At 43.2% G+C, this 20,691-nt stretch overlaps 1 protein-coding gene across 1 annotated transcript in view; it reads right to left on the bottom strand.

Annotated features, from left to right (window-relative positions):
* LOC139297890 (ryanodine receptor 3-like) overlaps window positions 1-20,691 on the bottom strand; it is an 80,754-nt gene that overhangs the window by 30,648 nt on the left and 29,415 nt on the right. Inside the window, 23 exon segments of the mRNA XM_070920700.1 lie at window positions 980-1,149; window positions 1,738-1,858; window positions 1,946-2,054; window positions 2,227-2,413; window positions 2,711-2,846; window positions 3,036-3,139; window positions 3,984-4,116; window positions 4,719-4,833; window positions 5,008-5,281; window positions 9,925-10,056; window positions 10,683-10,785; window positions 12,508-12,708; window positions 13,116-13,923; window positions 14,596-14,822; window positions 15,319-15,405; window positions 16,037-16,202; window positions 16,625-16,785; window positions 16,874-16,940; window positions 17,242-17,441; window positions 17,535-17,743; window positions 18,110-18,284; window positions 18,564-18,766; window positions 19,035-19,182. Of these exon segments, the coding sequence (XP_070776801.1) occupies window positions 980-1,149; window positions 1,738-1,858; window positions 1,946-2,054; window positions 2,227-2,413; window positions 2,711-2,846; window positions 3,036-3,139; window positions 3,984-4,116; window positions 4,719-4,833; window positions 5,008-5,281; window positions 9,925-10,056; window positions 10,683-10,785; window positions 12,508-12,708; window positions 13,116-13,923; window positions 14,596-14,822; window positions 15,319-15,405; window positions 16,037-16,202; window positions 16,625-16,785; window positions 16,874-16,940; window positions 17,242-17,441; window positions 17,535-17,743; window positions 18,110-18,284; window positions 18,564-18,766; window positions 19,035-19,182 (4,236 nt within the window).

The following is a 20,691-nucleotide window of genomic DNA, read 5'->3' as shown; positions in this document are numbered from 1 at the left end:
CTAAAGAAAAGTTTTATGTTGTTGGCAGTTTTGCTGCTACAGCCTTACTTGGTCTGGTATGACCAGTAGCTTATGAAGGCTAATATTAGCAAACTTTACATAGATATTGCTGTGTAACTGACATTACTGAGTCTGGCCACTAACGTTATGACTCCTCTCTTCTTGGGCTACTCTTAGGCTATGTTTCAGCATTTCTAAGTATCCCCTAATTGTTACTTGTGGTCACTGTTCAACAAAAGTTACATAGTCTTGCTTTAAAATGAATGTGTGAGTGAATGTGAGTGAATTTGATGACCATTTTCATCAGAGTCAGAGTACTGTTTAAACAAATATCAAATGATCTTGTAAATGATCTGGCAAAACATGTTAGCAAGCTAAGCTAAAGAGAGTATGGTCTTATTACAACCACAAACAACACTATAAAAGGTTCCCGGATATCAGACCGCCACACATGCTGCATAGATTAAATTAGCATGAGTATCTCTCAGCACAGTACAACAGCACTGTGTTTAGCTTCTGCCACATTAACACTGTTGACCGGGGCATAACAAAAGACAAGGTTAACTCAAACTACTGCACTGTACATTGTACACACAGAGCTCACAAAATAGCTGATTTCATTGCAGGTCCAGGTGCTCAAAATGACTGTTTCTCCCTTGTGTGCTGCTGTGCTTTAAATAAACTTCTTAACATATTATGTGATGATAGATTCATTTTAGCCAAAAGTCTGCAGCTTACGGATTTCAGAGCATGCAACGGTTTTGTATCTACTTAAAACTCCATAAACCTTTGGTTGATAAATACAAGTCAAGAACAATTACATGAATCAACCAAAGAGAAACTTGAACCAGGGCTTAATGAGGAGCTCCTCATTAGTATAAAAGGTTGCCCAATAATATTGATCCTGAACCTCCTTGATGAAGTTCATGTTACAGAGGCAAGCCGTTCATTACTTCTCTCCCACATCAGCTTTACCTACCGTATCCAGAGACGTAGCAGCCCTCAGGTCGGGAAGGAAGCCCACCTCAAGCAGGTGAAGCAGAAAGCTCTGGTCCTCAATACCATACACCCTGTCCAAAAACAGCACCATGGGGGCCTTGTGATCTGGACAGAAGCAGGCCGACATATCCGGCTCTGTCACCGACCCATCTGAGAGAGATTGAGACGGGAAAAGTAAAGAGGAAAGCACAACACAAAGAGTAAACCACGCAGGTGTGAAGCAGTGAAAAGCCCAGAGAACAGCCTACAGTACATAATGGCATGTCTTTTCTGATTAGGGGAGTCATGTGTATTCATTAGGCAGCATGCGGCAGAATGTGGATGAGAGTTTTCTGGTGCTAGAAACGCCACGGCTCGCTGTCTTCACTCTTGGCCTGCTGACAGAGCCTGTGTGGCAGTGCTGGGCAGCAAATTTAAGAGGCGAGTCTTACCATGCTTATGCCAATCAATCAATAGAGAAAGACAGCGCGCTATAGAAATGATTTGGCTTACTCAGAGCTATGGGAGTGTGCAGTAAAGCGTTGCGCTGATTAAAAAGGCATGAGCAGTGAAATGAAATCAATAACCTTCTGCCTTGCGCTGAATGTGCAGACTTTCGTAACCATTGTACTTTCACATGAGCTAGACACCCTGTAGTAGCATGCAAATGAATAGGATGTGTCCTCTGATGGTGAAGTGCAAAGCTGTGCTGTACAGTATGCTGCTGTGTGTTATCAAAGTGAACATCCTGACCAGTACCTTTGTTGGTGATGGGCATTTTGAGCGGTATGCTGATAATACCCACAAGGTCTTCAGTAGGCACCAGAGAGCGCAGGATAGCGCGAATACGTAGAGCTTCACCTTTCCCCTTGTTGATGAGCTGAAGAGGAGAAAAGGAGGTGAACGTAGGGAAAACCTGTCTGAGAAAAACAACAACAAAAAAACTGACAATTTCTGTCAAACATACATGCATCTCTGGGGCACAACGTCCCAACAGGTCAATGAGCGCAGAGTAGAAGGACATGATGGCATTGCCCATGTGTACCACCTCCTCCTCATCATCACCATCAGCAGACCTGACAGTGGAAAAAGTGAAGAAGAGTCGAGGAAGAACAGAAACCGAAATGAGGAAGTACTTCTTTAAAGGGCATCAGAGCAAAGATGCAAGGCAAGGGGGATAAGCATCTAATCTTAAGCATAAGTCATCAGCATTGATTTGATAACCTTCATTTGATCTTTGTGGCTTACACGTCAGAGCTGACTCCATGCACAGAGCCCGGCAGGTCCAGAGCCGGCGTCTCAGAGATCTTGATGGCTTCCTTCATGGCGGCCAGCAGGCCGTTCCCTCCCTCTCCCCTCAGGGCTGGTCCAAAACACTCCGGACGACGGATGAGCAGCTTGACCACAACGCTGGAGTTCTCCTCCACACTCTCGCCTGGAACACAGATATAAAATCATATGAGTACATGCAAGAAAACACATAATTAATGTCAGCAAGACAATACAGCACATGCACACTCTGTAGCTCTAACATCAACACACTATCCCTAAGCCTCAGGAAACAACTCCAGGTAGACTTTGCCTTAAGCAACTGAATGAAGGTCTTTCAAACTTAGTCCGACCTTTGCTAGAGGTTCCTACGTGTTTAGATAGAGCTACAGTAAAAGATTAAACAAAAAAAGAGAGTGAGAGACAGAAACAAAGAGAGGCCGGATGGTAACTGCAGTCATACCATTGACGAAGACAGCAAACCGCAAGAAGGACAGGTAACGCTCCCCCTCAATGGGGTTCCAGCCGATGTCTGGATAACCTTTAGCCAGGAGCATTGGACAACTCTGGAGACCACAGCCTGCTAGGTAGGTGACCACCTATGGGCACAGCACACACATAACATCACATATAGATCAATACAATACACCCAGCTTTAATATATTGATCCTGGGTAATTTAAAATTGGGTATATCCTAGTATATGTATGTGAAGATCCCCCAATTTTGATTGATATTGTCTTAGATCAAGCAGACACACATTACGGTAGGATAAAGGCTGAATCTTACCTTATCAAGATCAGGTTCTTCCAGTGCCAGAGCCAGACCGTTGTTGTCCATCACTGAGGAAGCGGCCACATCTAGAGGAGTGGAGCCCCTCATAGCAGGTGAAGCTACAACACAAAGCACACTCATAGAATTTAACCATTTACTACAGCAGGGGGTGCTGTTTCTACTCTGTGACTGGCAGCTGATCTGCCAACAGCTGGTTAACGTTAGTGTTAGGAAAGTTTCCTCTACCAATGTTGCAATGGACACTTATACTCATGATATGTTCCACAGAGTTTATGGGTCCCAGTTTATGCAGCACTGTGCATACAAACACATCATCTATAACAGTGTGGTTACAGCTTGTATATTTATTGTGGAATTTTAAGTATTAAAGATATTATTCTTAGATTTCTTTTTTTTTTGTTCACGCTGTCATATAACTTGTTGTCACCTGTTTAATGAGCAACCTGTGAAGTGTGTGTGCACGCTCATGACTGTGTGCATATGTGTGTGCATCCAGCGGGGTGCTCTCTGAGACTGTGGCACTGCCATGTTCTAACAGAATGGGAGATGAGTCGCTCTCTTTGCTGATAGATTCTCAGTGACTCACAATTACACACACGTCTTCTAAGGTGCGAGGCTAATATATGTGAGCTCAGAGGCGCAGAACAAGTCCAATGATGGCGAAAGGGTGATGCGTCACCCATATTAATGAGAATGCTGGCTGTCTTTCATCCATCCAAGATGCTGGTTTTTCAGGCATGTTTGGTCCTTACAGGTATGTCTTACTGCATCTTCTTTAAGACTATCCTCTAGCAAGTCCTACAGTCTGTACATTTTGGTTGATTCCTGATCAAGTCGTGAGGTCATTGCTCAGCATCAGTAGTCATTTGGCTAATCTCCAACTAGCATGATGGATGATAGTAGGAGTAGCAGCTAAACAGAGACATAGAGAGGTGTACCCACCGAGGCCCACGCTGCTGTTCTCCAGCAGGTAGCTGAGGTGGTCGAACATGGCCTTCTGGTTCTGACGGCTGATACGGCAGAAGTAGCACAGGAAGCGACAGCAGCTGGCCACCATCTTGGGGAAGGCGATTTCCTGTGGAATGGCACATAGAGACTAAGTAGGGTCAAGCATCTTCCCTGGCTGGATTTGAAAAGAAGAGAATTGTAATGAAATCACAACCAAGACTCACGAAACTCATATATTTATCAACACAAATACAGTGGACTATTTTCATGTCTAGACATTGCTAACAAATTGTCACTAAGAAAAAACGAATTTGATGCCAAGTGGTTTTGGAGAGGTTGCGGCTTTATTCTGAGTTTATTGTAAAGGCAATCTCCAGGCCTGTTACTGTAAAGTCTCCCGCATGTCTCCATCCCTAATTAACGTCTAAAAGGCCTGACCCCTTCGCACACTGCCAGCCAGCCAGCCAGCCTCACTCTGTCCTTTCTGCCCTCCCTCCCAGACTCTGATGCTTGTCAGCCTGAGGAGAAAGCCCACCTACTGGGACCACGTCTTCATTAATGCACGTCCTGCGTCCATACTTCACACAAAAGACAACACGCAAAACTGGACGAAAACACAAACTTTCTCAGTGAGCAACATCTTTACGGTGAGGTTGTGTGGTAAACCCTGTGGGTGCTTCCTTAACAGCCTGTATAAGCAGAGATAAATAGAGGTAGAAGTTGTTAAACCTGGGACTTGTCTCCTCCGAGCACATTGACCATGACCTCCATAACAGTCTCATGCATGCCCAGTATTCTCATCAGGTTGGGGTGCTGGTAGAACACTTTGTTGTTCATGATGTCACTGGAGAGGAAAAGAGACATAATGGATACTTACAATTCACTAAAAACACAATGCATTTCAATCATGTACCAAACTAGCATGAAAATAAATAGAGCAAGACCAGAAAAATGATGATTTGTATAAAAGGTAAAAGTTAAGCCAATAACTCAAATGTCTGAGACAACCACAACCTACCCAAGTCCATCAATCATGAGCTTCTCCTCCTCTTTCCCCATACGAACAGACAGCAGAGACCTGATCTGACCGAGGGAGGCCAGGAGGTTGATGGTGTCCTGGACCGAGGCAGCGCTGATGGTGTAAGTCTTCCTCATGGCCCGGAGCAGCTCCCCGATGCTGTCATACTGCCTCCTCAGTAGGCTGAACATCTTGCGGACCAGCTCTGGGTCCAGGATGTGACACTCCTGGGCCCAGCAGACCATGGTCTGAGAGATCAGCTCCTTCAGGTTTGCTGGATAGAAAAGGGGGTAAAGATGACTGAAAATGACATGTCCTTACTATTGGTCCCAAAGTCCCAAAACTCTGGATCTTGCAATGCAACTCATGACATGTAAAATGTCATGTAAAAATGGCCCATTTATCATTACACACATGTAATTACGTCATCTAACATAGTTAAAGCAGCATGCCATTGTCTTGGTGGCAGAAGAGCAAGCTGTAAACACAGTGACATGTGTAGTAACATGGCCTTATAAAGTTGTTGAGGTGGATGTTAGCAAACATTCAGCAGACATGGAACAACACAAGCATTTATTTGGAGTCATGTGTCTGGTCCAATATTCACTCTCATTTTAGCTCTTTTTGCGTCCCCACCAACTGCTAAACGCTCCCCTGTGTTCACCTGCTAGTCGCTAATTTTGTCTTGCTGTTGGCAGGTGGCGTACAGTGTGGACTTACAGAACATTTCCAATGAAAACAGCTGCCTTCTTTTGCTGGAAACGACGCTGATGAGAGTGGTGAATCAAAACAGTAAAGATTTGGGCAATAAAACCAAAACAATGAGCTGAAAGACGCTCAAATACTCAGTAGAGCTGAGGTGAACTGCAGAGTTGGATAATAATTCTCTGTGGGTTCACCAATACAAATAAACCCTTTTACATACACACAGTAATTAGTTTGTAATAAAAATATTGATTAGTGCAGCTTTAATGTTGCATAGTTAAGTATCCCCCGACACTATGCTGCTTTCAGAGATATAAAGAAGATTGTAATAAAGAAAATGCAGCTGTGTGTGATTACAGAATTATCAATTATTAAGGGTTTTGGTTAAAACAACACAGGCTTTTCTAATTTTCAACAGTAAGATACAATTTAAAATAGCAGAGAAAGTCTTGTAATCCTCACTGCTTATCATTGGCCTTAAGAGGGAAATACACTGTAACCTTCCTTCCATTAACTGAGGTCACACCAAGACAAAGCAACCCTCCTTACGGCCCTTCTCCCTTAAGCACACAGACGCATACGTAGACACACATTAACACAAACACACACACACACACACACACACACACACACACACACACACCCAACACAAAGCTCTATTAGACTGATGTTAAAAGGGCCTCCACTTGACTGGGTGCTCCCATTTTTACACACGCCATGCTTGAGCACTAAAAAAAACAGAGACGCTATTGAAAAGGCTGCATTTCCGAACTGGCTCAGTGATGCAAATAAGACCTTGAGCGCAGAACCTAAAAAAAAAAAGACAGATAGCTCCTTCAAAGTCTTTCGCGTGGCTTGAGTCAAGCTAATAGGACTGCACACGTGTATCAGCCGCCTCTACAAGCCCCAGCTTCTAAAGGAGAGGTAATCAGCTGCGTCTCAACAATGCCAGAGTTGTTTTATTCTATTTTATGGAAAAGAAAACACAGTTTGCAAGCTCATTCATGAAAAGGCACATTTTCAGCGGAGTGGACAGGAAGCCCTGTTATGTAACGAATAAGGGAGAGGAAGTGGACAAGGTATTAATAGTTCAGTACAGTACAATATTCTGCTTCTGTGGTTAAACGGAGACATTTGTTTGGACAGCTCGTATGTAGGGAACCCTTAAGGCTTCATTATAGCTGGATCAATAGGGTGTGTGGGTGAGGGTGCACACATACATTTGTGAGTCTGTTCTTGGGGGTATGAATACGCAGAGGAGAGGCATCAATTAAACAACTCAGAACCATAAAAGATGGAGCCATTTATACGCAATTGATTTCTTTAAAAGTATTGCAATTAGGTGATTGTGTTTTTAAGACCCCTGTGTCTGTGCAGTTGATTGGATCTGTCTGTTTTCCCAAAGACTGTTTGACACCAGGCTGTCAATCAAGGGTATACGTGTGTGTTTTGTGTGGCGGGTGGGGAGCCAGCAGAATGTCACAGTCAGCGGTAACCGATCTTGCCGCCGTGAGTTGCGTGGGTGTCAGGGAAAGGGCAGGAGCACCAGCTTGCTCCAAAATGAGAAGCGACATTTCTTCCTCTCAGCCAAGATGCTTCACGAGCACCTGACTCTCATTCTGTCCCGCATGTCACTATGGAACACACTTGTTCCTTCCCTCTCTGTCTATTTTGCTCTTGAATACACCCCTCCAGCACGCCCCGTCACTACACCCCCAACAAACAAATCTGACCAGTGTAGTGTTACATTGATGGAGGGCCAGTGGTTTTTATGGCATGAGAGCTCACACACACAGTCCCTATGCTCTCGCACACACATTTCTCCCTGCAAGTCATCACGTCTGAGCATTAAATGCTTCCAGCGGATGAACCATTCATCAGAGGAGGAAAACCACTTTGGCGCTCCTTTTACTTCATTCCTATGAAATAATGGCAAAGACGGCGGCGCCTTTTGTATCTTCAGGGTCTCACTAGGCAAGATGATGCGACTGGGGAAGAAGTTATGGCTGGAGTAACAGTACAGAATAAATCATATCATCTTCACTCTGGTAAACCCTCTTCTTATATAAGGTTTTGCTTTGGCTTTCAGAATATATACCAACTGTCACATAAAGTACTGTAACAAAACCAAACACAAACAAGCTAAACTAGCAGTAGTTGGGCCGCCACTTTCCAGACTGGATTGGCATGAAATTTTGTACAGACATTCATAATCCCCAGAGGACGAACCATACTGACTTTGGCGATCCACTGGCTTTTCCCATAGCACTACCAGCAGTGTAACATTCATGGTTTTCATGGTTTATAAATACATTTGCCTTTGCCTTTACTTTGTATTTAGTGCTGCTTAGCATATGTTAGCATGCTAACAAGTTAAATTAAGATGGTGAACACAGTAAATATTACCTGCTACGAATCAGCATTGTAAATCTGAGTATGTTAGCATGCTGGCATTTAGCTTTAAAGCCTCACAGAGCAGCTGGTTTGGCTGTAGACTCTTGGTTTTGTTGTACGTCTTGTTTTTAAAAGCTCTTGTTGAAGATGAATCAGCCTGACACTGCATCTTAATCTACTATGCAAAAGCCACTAAAAGGGAAAAAATTAAATATCCCCATTAAGAAAAGACAAACAAATATGGCCTCCAAATCGAGCTTTAACATTTACTACTACAACATACAGTATATATAATCACAAAATGATTCAAAGGGAAAACACTTTTAGCATAAGAGAATTTGCCCGCAGAAAATGATTCCACTCCCTCCCCTCGCTTTCTGACGCCTCCAGCTGCTACAGAAGTAGATGTGATGCTCCTGAACTGCAGCTGCCACCACAAACCAGCCTTCTAATCAGTCAACCCTTACACAACACCCTGCAGAGACCACCACCCAAAGCACTCTTTTAAGGAAAAATACACCCTCCTCTATTTTCATCCAGCATTGCTCCTTGGAGATCATTCTGGCGGTCTTATATGTTCCACGCCAGGGTCACACCAAATCCCAGTGGAGAGATTGCCTTTCAGCAACACATATTTCAGCCCAAATTTATCCATCTGCAATTTGGCCACTTCTTGTTGCCAGCATTGCTTTCAAGAATAGACGGGGACGGTATGACCAGATTCTCAGAAGGGTTTTCACATTAGTTAGTCCCTATCTAGGCAATTAAACGCAGACACATGTGTCTTGTTATTGGGTCATTCTCAAGAAAGGTCATATATACGAGAAACAATGCTGCCATAAATGGAGACATATGCTTATAAATAAAACTCAGAATATCCAACAGTGAGCAGCAGTTTGAAATAACACACTGCTCTCCATATTGAAGGCCAACAGAACGAGATAGAATGTATTTTCTACCAGTTAAGTAATAATTTGTAATCAACGACTTGATTGGTGGTCCCTTACACAGAGTGGTACTTGAGATAGAAGATTAGATACAACTTGTTCTGCATTTATACTGTTGTGGCACCCCGGTTATTGAGTGCTGTGATTGAAATGGTTTTTGTTCCTGTGTGTGCTGTTGCACCCGTGTATGTGCATAAGTGTCTATGTGTTTAATCACGTAAAGGATTTGGTTTTATCACCAATGTTTTTTCTCTCATCTCTCTTGTCTCGTCTCCCAGAGCGGCTGACGGAAAAAAGAAATCTTCACTCTGGAGCCTCTCCTCCACCCAGCTCCATATTACCATAATGAAATTGAAAAGAAATTGAAATGGAAATGAGTGCCACCCGGTGACTCAGTCCACATGACACCGACAAATAGGGGAGAGGCAAGACTGAGGGTGCTAGAGCTGCAATACAAGAGCTCCTGCTTTTAATTCTCCCCTCCCTCGACTGTAAGTGGGAACACAGGCGGAGGGGGTAAACGGATAAAATATGTGAGAGCTTGTGCTTTTCACGGGAAAGTAACAAATGTAGTACAAGCAATATAGAAACAGAACACAACAACTTCAATGTCTCGCTCAGGGACACTTTTACAAATCTTATAAAGAAAAAGTTTGCCACTCCCAAAGCTTTAACTGTTTACTGATCTTGCTACTGTTTCCGTGTGTTGCTATGGTTACAAGGACATGATTGGATCAATGCTTTCTAGAATATGAATCTAGATCTGAAATTAAATGTGAGCATATGCGTCCTACAGCCAATCAGACATGATTAGCGCTTCTCTCATCGCTAATATTATTAAGTAAAACTAAAAAAACAGGGACTTCCTCACATGGTGCGGCTTGCTCCTTCTCTGTGGGCTCCTCTGCTTTGTGAGACTGGCCTTTGATCTTGTTCACCAGCATTAGGAGGCGACCTTTGATGGATGTATCTTGCTCGTCCTCATCTTCCTCCATTGGGATTCCTGCACGACACAAACAGACATACTATATATATTGAGAGCAAAACATATTACAGCAATATCTCTGCCGAGCGCGGCTTCCTGTGGGGTTAGCAGACATGTTGTGTGTATGATGCGTAGTATGGGATGTACAGTATCTCCTATTTTCTCCTAATTGCGATTCCAAGTCGTTTTTTATTGTTCTCTGTGTGACATGTCGATGCTACGTGGCATGGCTGAAACTGCCATTAGATCAGTTGTACCGCAGAGGGTTGGGCAATTCAATTATTTATCAAAACATCGAGATGTCAGAGCAATCTGAGAGGCACTGAACTATAACTCCTCTGCCGAGAGACAGAGGAAGATGCAGAGAGGGAAAGAGAAAGCATGTCTGAGAGCAAATACTGGCACAATTCAGCTGATGTTGACACAATGGCAGCTCAAGCAATAGACGGAAAAAAGGCACAATTACTGTTTTCTGCATTTTCAATTTGAAAGCCATAGATTATATTTCGTAAAACATCTGTAATAAATTCTACATTCAATTAAAGCTGTATAAGATAATTGTATCAACTTAACTATAATAATGCGTGTTTCATGATAAACCAATAAAGCAGCTTATGAATGTTTTTGTAAGATCTCCATCTCACCACAGTGGAGCTGCAGCTGGTTGTGAAAATCATACAGTTCCTCCTGGATGTCCGTTGGACACGGACAGTCCTCACCCACACTGAAGGTCAGCAGCATGTTGATCTAAAATATGGAAACATAATAATGCATAAGAAACTGTCTGGTAATTCTTCCCTTCTTTAGTTTCAAAAAACGATCTGAACATGATGTGATCTCATTATAGGAGTCACAGAAAAAAAAAAACATCTTAAGTGGCTAATTCTCCCTCGGCACTCACAGACCGAAGGACACCATGACAAGTCATTAAAGTAGCTGTGAAGCGCTGGACTCCATCTCCAGCTGTGACCCTAAAGGGATACTGTATGTGTGTGTGTGTGTGTGTGTGTGTGTGTGTGTGCGTGCTCGCAGTCGAGTGTGCACTCCCACTGGAGCAATGACACCACAGACAAGAAGGATGAATTTGCCTGGAGGCTTTGTTCGATACACACAAAGAGAGTGCTTTTAGAAACATTTGGAGCGAGCACCAGCTCTCACTCACTCTGAGCCGCAGAAGCAAAATGAGCAAATTCAACGATACAAAAACTAAAAAGGGAATCTGAGGGTGGGGAGAGAAAGAAGCCATGTATGTGGAAAATTACGAAAGTTATGTAACATCTCCCCCTGAATTATCTACTTACATGCATCATTTGAAGCAGTGGGCCTGTAGGCTTTCTTTGTGGTCAGTAATAATTGATTCATGTGTACTTTATTGTGAGATTCATCAGTTCTAACTGATGCCCCGTTCCTGGCATTTACCCTCTGAGGCTGATTTGCACCTTTACGTCACATACGCGTCAATAAGGTCACATGGCAGACATGTGAGAGTTGTGGGAATCGCGTGAACAGAGGTGTGAATTGCTGTGAAACTGCCGGGGTGAATATGTCACAACTGCATTTTAAGTAAAAGAAAAGAGATGTTACCATACATTCTACAGTCTACAGCAGTCTTGCCTAAGATTTAATCTTAAAAAAGTAAAGTTTTCCAGTTGAAAATGTAACTTTTTATTACACATAAGAGAGTGAATGATGTGGTTTTCGGGGGTGTGGATGCTGTTTCACTTTTGTCATTTGTGCAATGTTGTCAGGTTAGCATGGATTAGTGGTTACCAACATTTTTTAACCATGGCAGTTTTTTTTCATGGCATGCTTCCATGTGCACCCCTACCACCACCCATGTCATATGTCAATATTAAGTGAAATCATACAATTAAAAAAAATAATCAGTTGTTTTATGTTTTTGTGCAGATTTGCAGATATGATAAACAACATTAATCAAACTTAAAGGCCCTGCACAACCATTGGAACACCCACACGGGTGATTTCACTTGTTTTGGGTGATTAGCCGACCCTCTGCCCACATTCAACCTGAGCAGCGGTCTGATCAGCCAGGATAAGTGAAAACGCCCGTTGAAGTAGGGTAATAAAATGCATTTTAAGCATTCCAGGGCAAAAAAGACACTCATGACAATCATGCATGATTGGGTCAGTGTTTTGTTTGTCCCATAGGGTGGGACGTAACATTATAACTAGTTAAAATAGTTAATGTAAATGTTGCCTGGTTTTGCGATGTGGTGAAACGTTATTAAAATGTATAGTAAATGTACAGTAAAAAAACCTTGGCCTGTACACAAGGCACCCACTACCGTAGATGCTGGGAATCAGTGAACAAGTGCAACTTTTTGTAGCTACTGCAACAGACAATCAGGTGGTGACCTGAAACTCTCCCTGAGCTACTTTGTACATACAGTATTAGTTACATCAGTGTTTCTGGCCAGCAGCCCTGCAGAGACTATGACCTCATCCCACCTGTTCTTGAGGCGGCGATCTGAACTCTTTGGTCTTCTTTGCAGTAACAGCGGCGGACATGTTGAGGGCCAGCATCAGCTCATTGTAGCGGAACTTCTGGTTGTACTGGAGCTTGGAGACGAAGCTGTCCGAGAAGGACACGATGGCCTCGATGCGGTGCTTCAGCTCGCAGTCGCAGAAGTAGTGAAGCAGCTCACACATCTGGGGAACAGACAGGGGGAGGAGACAAATAACAAATACTGTTGCATCACTGTTACACACTGAGACGCAGCTGCTACGAGCGAAGCCTGTTAGGAATACATACAAACAGCCTTATGGCTTCACATTACCCCACTTATTAAAGAGACATTTTTACCCAAGAGACCATTTGTTCAATACGAGACAGAACCATTTCATGTGTGACTGACTTCTGAATGGGTCTATAACAGTGGAGCAGTTATGGAGCATGTGATTGAGCGCATAGCAGTGTTAGTCTTAAGGAGTGAATTGGCACTTGCAGATGATGTTCATTGATTTTACAAGTTTTGGTGATTTACCTTCAGTGGTTTACATTAAGGTTTAACACATATGAGATGACGCCAGATCTATTCACATGTGCTCAATATTACCTGCCGTTTGACAGGCTCCGGCAGCCTCTTCTCCAGCAGTCCTTTCATTGGCTGTTTAGCCTCTTTGGCTGCCTCCTCCTCTCCAGCTTCCACTGCCTTCTCCTCCGCCCCTTTAAGTCCTTCTTTGTCGGTGGCCCCTGTGGCTCCCTCCTCACGCATCTCTCGGAAAACATTTGGGTCAATGAGCAGTAAGATCTGATGAACATCCTCGCTACCGAGCACACCCATAGTCAGCAAGGTGCTAATGAGTTTCAAGATTGGCACAAACTGGTACTCCACACCTCCTCCGACGGGATCTCGGATGTGGTGCCCACCACCCTGAACAGCCTCCGTCAACATTGAATTTGCTTTCTCCTTCAGTGTATCCAGTGGGATTTGGGGACTATAGAGATGTTGCTCCCGTTTGGTGCTGATGAAACAGGGCGGGGCAAAGTTGAGGCGGGGTTTGAGTGAGGTGCTAAGCCCCACCCCTGGTGGGAGGTGCTTTTTAGAAGCATCAGAGAAGAGGCGAATGGAACGCGTCTCAGCCGTGACGGGGATGATGAACTCGTCTTTCATCATGAGTCGTGCCTCTTTGGCTGTCTCCAGGTGGATGCTGATCAGGACGTTGTAGAAGCCCTCGCGTAACATTCCCGACAGGTACTGATTGTCGATGGTGTATAAGAGCTGTGATTGGTCCAGGTGGCTGCAGAGGGCGTGGGCCACGCGGGTGTTGCCCAGAGCGCAGAGGGCACAGTAGAGCTTCAGGGTGTGGTAGTGGAACGTCCTCATGTCCTCCTGCTCAGACAGCTCCATGATGTCAACACATCTTTGAAAAGAAGTGAGAAATAAAATTACATTCTGACGGGTGACATTATGTTGAATGTAAACATAACTTTTGATTGTTTACAAGAAACCTCCGCAGGGCACCTTTAAGTTTTGACAACCACAGAAATCATAGCAACTTCAAACTTCTCTTATGTACGACCAACAACCCACCCAAAGGTTTTCAATTTATAGTGATATAAATCAGAGAAAACATCAAATCCTCAGAAGCTTGAACAAGTGAATATTAGGCATTTCTTTAAATGATACTACTGATTAACTGACTTTCGATACCACTCTCGTGAATGTGCACTAAATATAAAGTTAGAGCCAGGAGGGGATTAGCTTAGCATAAAGACTGGAAGCAGAGGGAAACAGCTAGCCTGACTCTCTTCAAAGTTCAAAAGCACACCAGAACCACTAAAGAGCAACAATTAACATGTACAGTATCTTGTTAGTTTAAATCATACATAAGATGAGTTATGGTTTTATGGGGAGTTGTTTCACCGCCCGGCTGTAGCTTGATATTTAGCGAGACCAGTATCAATCTTCTCATTTAAGTCTCAGCAATAAAGCGAATATGCGTATTTTCCCCTAAATGTCAGGCTATTCCTTTGAAATCAAATAAAACCCATTGAAGAGATACTTCATATAAGCACACTTGTATGTAGTGTACCTGTTCTCCTCAGGTATGTGTACAGCCAACATCTGCAGGGGCTCCACACACTGGACCACCCAGCCGTGCCTCTCATTGACCCTGGCTGTCTCCACCTTCAGGAAGATGTTGGGCATGCGGCTCCACAGCACGGCATTGATGGTCTGGACATCTAGACGGGGCGGACACTGGGGTACTGGGTTCTTATGTTCACTCTTAAAGATGGCTGACGATAGAGGCATGGCATTCTGGAGAGGGCAAACAAACAGGGATGGAGTGATTAAAGGAATATTATGTATTTTTCAACAAACAAACAAGCAGTTAAAAAGGCTTTGTACACTAATTAGCCTCCACCTCCACACTCTTACTTTAAAAAAAAAAAAGACACACCACTTCCTGCTCTGGAACAGAGAGTCATTTTGAACTGCTTGAACAAATGGCTCCTAAAGAAGAAGTCACAATCTGAAAATATTTTTTTCATGTTTATTGTGTCAGTGCTACCTTTCCTGCTTAGTCTCACAATCTTCCTCCAAACAACTGACACACAATTACCCATCTTGTTGATGAAGCTCTCAGTATCTTTGGTGCAGATACTAGCATGCTAAAATATTAGCCTAGTGGAACTAGCTGGAGGGTGTGTGTATGTGTGTGTGCGGGGGCTGCATCTCTGCATTTCCTCAGTGTGTTTTGGCTTCTTTCTTGTACTTTGTTATGATATTGTAGACATCATACAGGCAACACTACCTTTATTTTAGCCAGCTCGAACTGGAAGAGGTTGGGGCTGGTGGGTCGCACAAACACGGCAGGGAAAAGCTTGGTGTTTGGTTCCACCTGGAGCAGAGGAAAGAGCGGCACGTTAACAGGTCCAAACAGGAAGTATACATCAAAAGCTTGAGCAGCGGCAAGAGAGCATGACTTGCGGAAAGCAGCTTAATGATGCATCATGAAACTCCACTACTTAGTGCGTGCATGTGTGCGTGTGCGTGATCATTCGAGAGCGTCGGCTGGCGGGATGACTCACAGAGTTTCAGTGAGGGAGAACATAAGAAGATTATACCCTTGGAAAGGTTCTTTAAGATTTAGATTTAGTTCTGAGAGTACATCTGAACGGGCAAAGTCTGAGTGTGAAATTCAACAATACAGACATCACTGATCTGTTTGGAAAATATGCAAAGACAGACGACGAGTTACTCTCAAAGTCAACAGGATAAACTGAAGACTGACAGAAGAAGAAGAAGAGTGGATGGGGAGTTAGACAGGGAGGGACTGTGACTTACAGGTGGATGGATGCATTCACAAATAAATAGCAGGTACAAATAAACAGGAAAATCACAAGCAAGCTTAAAAGTAACCTTGCATATTCTGTAAGTCCTTACAAAGTTTGAAAACAACATAATATAAAACACAATTGGACTTTTGCCTGGTTTATTCCTTTAGGTTGTACAACGTATGTGTTGAGTACCTGGTATGTTGTGGATATCTCCTTGCCATTGACAGTGAATGTGACCAGGCCGGTGGACAGGTCTATCAGACAGCCAATCTCCAGGTCTACGTTGCTGCGACTCGAGGTGTGAGCAGCGTTGGTCACATCACCGCCCCACACCATGTAGCAGTTGCTCCTCCTCACACTGTTGGAGTGCAAATATCAGCCATTCATCTTGTCTTAGCACACATTTTGGTTGGAAAAAAGTCCTCCTTTAGCATTTATAAGCATTATATGAACATTTGATAAATGGTTTTTAACACACTATAATGTAGGTGTAAGTGTTTGTTAATTTACAGTATTTGTCAACAATTATAACCTCTCCTATGAAGACATATTTGATACCATTACAACTGTGTTTTATAATGGTGTAATTCATTGTCTGTTTATACACCAGCCTCCACTTACACTCACAGGAGAAGTTATAGTTGTTGATAAATACACAAACTACAACTACATTATAGCATATTACAAACCATGTATTAAATGTTTATATATTGCTTACAAATGTTAAATGGGGGAACTTCCATGTGTAGCTTTTGTTCAAACACAATAAGACTGTCTCACCTCTCGTGGACTCGTCCTCGCTCATCACCCAGAGTTACGGTGACTGTTCGGTTTTTGCTGAGGTTGAAGTTGTTGCTGTAGTAATGGTAGTCGGGGGTAACCCATCCAACCCACACGCCGGCAGGGTCCTGACCAGCGAAGACCCTTACTGAGTGGTAGTACTGTAATGACACAAGTAAGAGTTAGCCAACGCTGCATGTGTTCCAACCAAATGGTACTCTGTAAAAAAAATAAAAGGTTATTGAATACCGTAGTGATGCTGCCGTAGTCCACTCGCCTACTTTCATCACTGTGCCTTACAGATCTCAAAGGATATCTATCAGAAACCACATTCAACAGGTGATCATCAAGTACAAACCAGTTGACGGATATTTGAGCAGTGTTACTTCTGATTGGTTGAGTAATGTTCAAAGCTGTTATGAGATGACTGACAAACCAAACATCTTTAACCGCATCATCATTACTTCAAATGTAAGTATTTGAAGTAATGATGATTTCAAATAATACATACGAGCTGAAAGTGAACTTGAATGGTCCACTTGATGTCATGATTGTCAATAATCTAAAAGCAGATCAGCAAGGTAGGTAGGTAGGTAGGTATAGTGCTTTGGAAGTACCTGTGTTTGACTTTAAGGGTGTCCTCCTCGTGGACTCCGTTCATGTCTACAACAGGACTGGTTTTGAAGATGGATTGAAACTCTACAGGCATGCTGAGACGACAAAACACCATGTCTGCGTTACTGTTCTGGGTGCCAAATGTCTTGTGGGTGACTTTAAGACAGGGGGGGCTGTCGACGGTGCCGTCAATCCTGGTTACCTGCAAACAGGAAGAAAAGTCTTTGCATTCACCCGATGACCAATTTTGTGATTTTTTGTTAACCCACAAATACTTCCCCGCTTTTGTTCTTACTGCGATGTGGTTGTGGTCCTTTGGCACATTGACAAAAGTGGGCAGACGCTTGCTGAACCACATGGTGACCTCTCGGTTCATATTGACAGCATAGGGCTCAAATCCTTCCTGAAGGCCGCACATGGTGTAGTACTTGAAGGTGCTGGCATCTTTCCCCAGATTCATACGACCCACCTGAGACAGACCGAGACTACAGACCGGAATAAACCCTGAAGGGCAGCCGGAGGAAGTGGAGGAGAGAAGCAGAGAATAAAAAACCCTCTAAGAACACACACAGCAGGAGGGAGGGAGGGAAAATCAATCCAGATTTTCACAAAAAGGCAATTTACAAGTGTCACATTAAATAAGGGTGATTTCGTTATAGGGAGCCACTTATTTTTCGCTTATATCCCCAGCGTGGTCATTCTAGGTGAAAGCTCTTTGCTCTGCCTGTGAAAACTTTATTAAAAGATGACCCAGCAACTCTCTCTACAATCACCTTATCAGTCTGACGCCCCTGACCTCAAGTCTCTGTTACCACTGGCTCTGTTACCACACACATCACCACACACGTCCACATTTACACACTCTCTCACCATCCTCGGTTTCAAAGTCAGTGAAGCAGAGTTCGGAGCCCTTGGTGGTGATGAGGATCTCTCCGTTAAGGGTGAAGATCATGGACTTGTCCTCCATGTTGATCATACAGCCCACCACGTCCCCAGCGTGCCAGCACCGGCCGAACAAACGACTGCCCATGTTCAGACAGTGACCCTACATACAGCACGTGTACAGGCGTAAAATAAAACACTCAGGAGTGGATTATAGCATATATACGACAAAAACATTTGTTAGTCTTTAGAGCAGTTATTTTTCCTGAAATTAGTCACATTTTCTAATTTAACTCTCATCTGTTATATTACAATCCCATTAAAAAGCATTTGACTTCAGGATTGAATCCTACTGACTTGATGAGATCTTTTTCAACATGAATTCCACCACACAACGTGAATGACTATTTAGAGATTGATTTAGATGTGGATGACAGCTTACCCTGTATCCATCAAAGACGAAAGCAAGTTCATCTGTGCCAAGCTCCACATCTGGCTTGCATCCAGGCCTGGCCCAGCCCACTCTCATGTCTCCTCCCGTCACAGCCTCAAATTCAAAGTACCATTTACCGGTCTTCACCGCGTATGTCCTCTCTACTCTGAAGAAGCGGACCTTGTCAATGCTGAGCCGCTCAACCACTTGTCCTACAGGGTGGAAGGGACAGTCGCAGTGTCAGGTTGTAGACTGCTGCTTCAAAACCAGCAGAATCCCCTCCAACAAATAAGGAAATCATTCATTGGGTGAGGTTAAAGGCAATCATTTCACACCCATATTCTTTCTCTCTGTAGACTGAAAGAGGGTGGGAGGCAGAATCCTTTATCTGGACTGGAAAATGAAGTCACACTTGTCATTACATTTTCCCCATTCATTCTATCATGTGCAGTATAATTTGCGTCCATGAGTCAAACTCACCGCCTTCCTGGTCAGAGGGCTCAATGTTGTATCCGTAGCCAATCAGAGTGCGGATAGCCTCCCGCAGGCTGTCCCTGTTTGACTTCTTGGTGCGCTCATCCAGCAGAACATAAGGAACCAGGCGAGGGTTGCGCTTACTCTTCAGATCCTGCAGGGAGAAGAGGCAGTCAGAGAAAATGTTATGCACCCATTAGCAGCAAACACATTCCCAACTGTTACCTCATCATGCAGCATCAAGCCCAAGGGAGGTAGCTCAATCATACAACTGAGAAGTTAACCGGCCATTTATTGTCATTTGGCTACTGCTATCACTTCCTCTATCTTTCCTGTGTTATTTCCCATAGGGGGTCGAGGCGCATGAAAGTATCATATTAATACTACTTAAGCAGATTTGGGGAGCTTAATTTGAAATCGTGAGCTGGTTATGCAGATCACTGGCTGTTTGGAACAGCTTTCCCTGATATCACTAATTGAAAACCTTGTGGTATTTTTCCAAAGTGCTGGTCAGTTACCTGGTCCCATGTTATTAACCCCATATCTACAAACTGTACAGAGAACATGAACAAACATCTGCTTTCCAGTGTTTCACCAACGTAATGTAATTCAGGTACGTTTGATTAGCTGACTATACTAACAGTTAAAAGGCCAAAGAGAGAGTTCATACTATGGTGTGTAAAACGCTTTCAAAAAGTTTTTTGTATAGATGGCGAAGTGTGTAATTAGACCTTAGCTGCTTATACAAGTTAAAATGGCAGAGCTGGGACAAATGGAAAAATGGCCAGTTTACACATTAAGTGTCTTCCAAATTGTATATTTTCTGCTAATTCTGAATCAATAGGTGATTTCAGACCTCCGCACTCCTCTCTATCCAGACCCTTGCTTGCATTCAGGGACCAGCATTCACACAAAAAATTGCAAAATAGGGCAAAAGGAATGATCCTTCACTCCCTTAATGCAGGAATAATGATTACACTCGGTAATATATATGAATGAATCAAATAATTTCTCATCATAAGTTGTAAATCAATGCTTTTAAGTGAAAAGCAAACAGACTAAAAAGAAAACAGCAATTTTTTCCCCACTAGAACCAACCACGCTATAACCACAGAAACAATATCATCAGAAACCTGTCAGGTCTTTGCAAGATTTATTTCATATTGCAGTGAAATATATCGGGGTGACACATCATGGGAGAAAATAGCAGTGGAATTTATGAATTCAGGAGAGTGTGTTTTATCCAATTTCATGGCAACGGTACCAAAATACACCAAAAGCCTGATTAACAAAAGCTAGCAGTCAGTGTGTTTTAGCACGTGTTCGTTCTACAGATGAGACGAGACACACTGTGTCGAGTGCGTTCTGCACAATATGTTCTGGGTCTTGTTGCCCTTTACTGCAGAACATCTTGCTGTGCATTGAATAATGACATATAGCCGGGAGATGTCAGACCAAACAAACCGTCTGACATGTGCACTTGTAAAGTATAGACTGTATGGGAGGTGAATTAATGAACCATGAAGGAGAAACTGAGCACATAAAAAATACAGTAGCAAAGCTGGAAGCAGAAGAAAGAAGAACCTCTTTTTCTTTATATAATAAGAAAATAGGGTTGTTTCCTTAATTGTATTTAAAAGTCAAGCTTAAAACTTAATGAACG

Source organism: Enoplosus armatus, chromosome 15 (assembly GCF_043641665.1).
Source record: "Enoplosus armatus isolate fEnoArm2 chromosome 15, fEnoArm2.hap1, whole genome shotgun sequence".
NCBI lineage: Eukaryota > Metazoa > Chordata > Actinopteri > Centrarchiformes > Enoplosidae > Enoplosus > Enoplosus armatus.
Note: the sequence above shows the minus strand (reverse complement) of the source record. Positions and strands in the feature narration are given on the sequence as shown.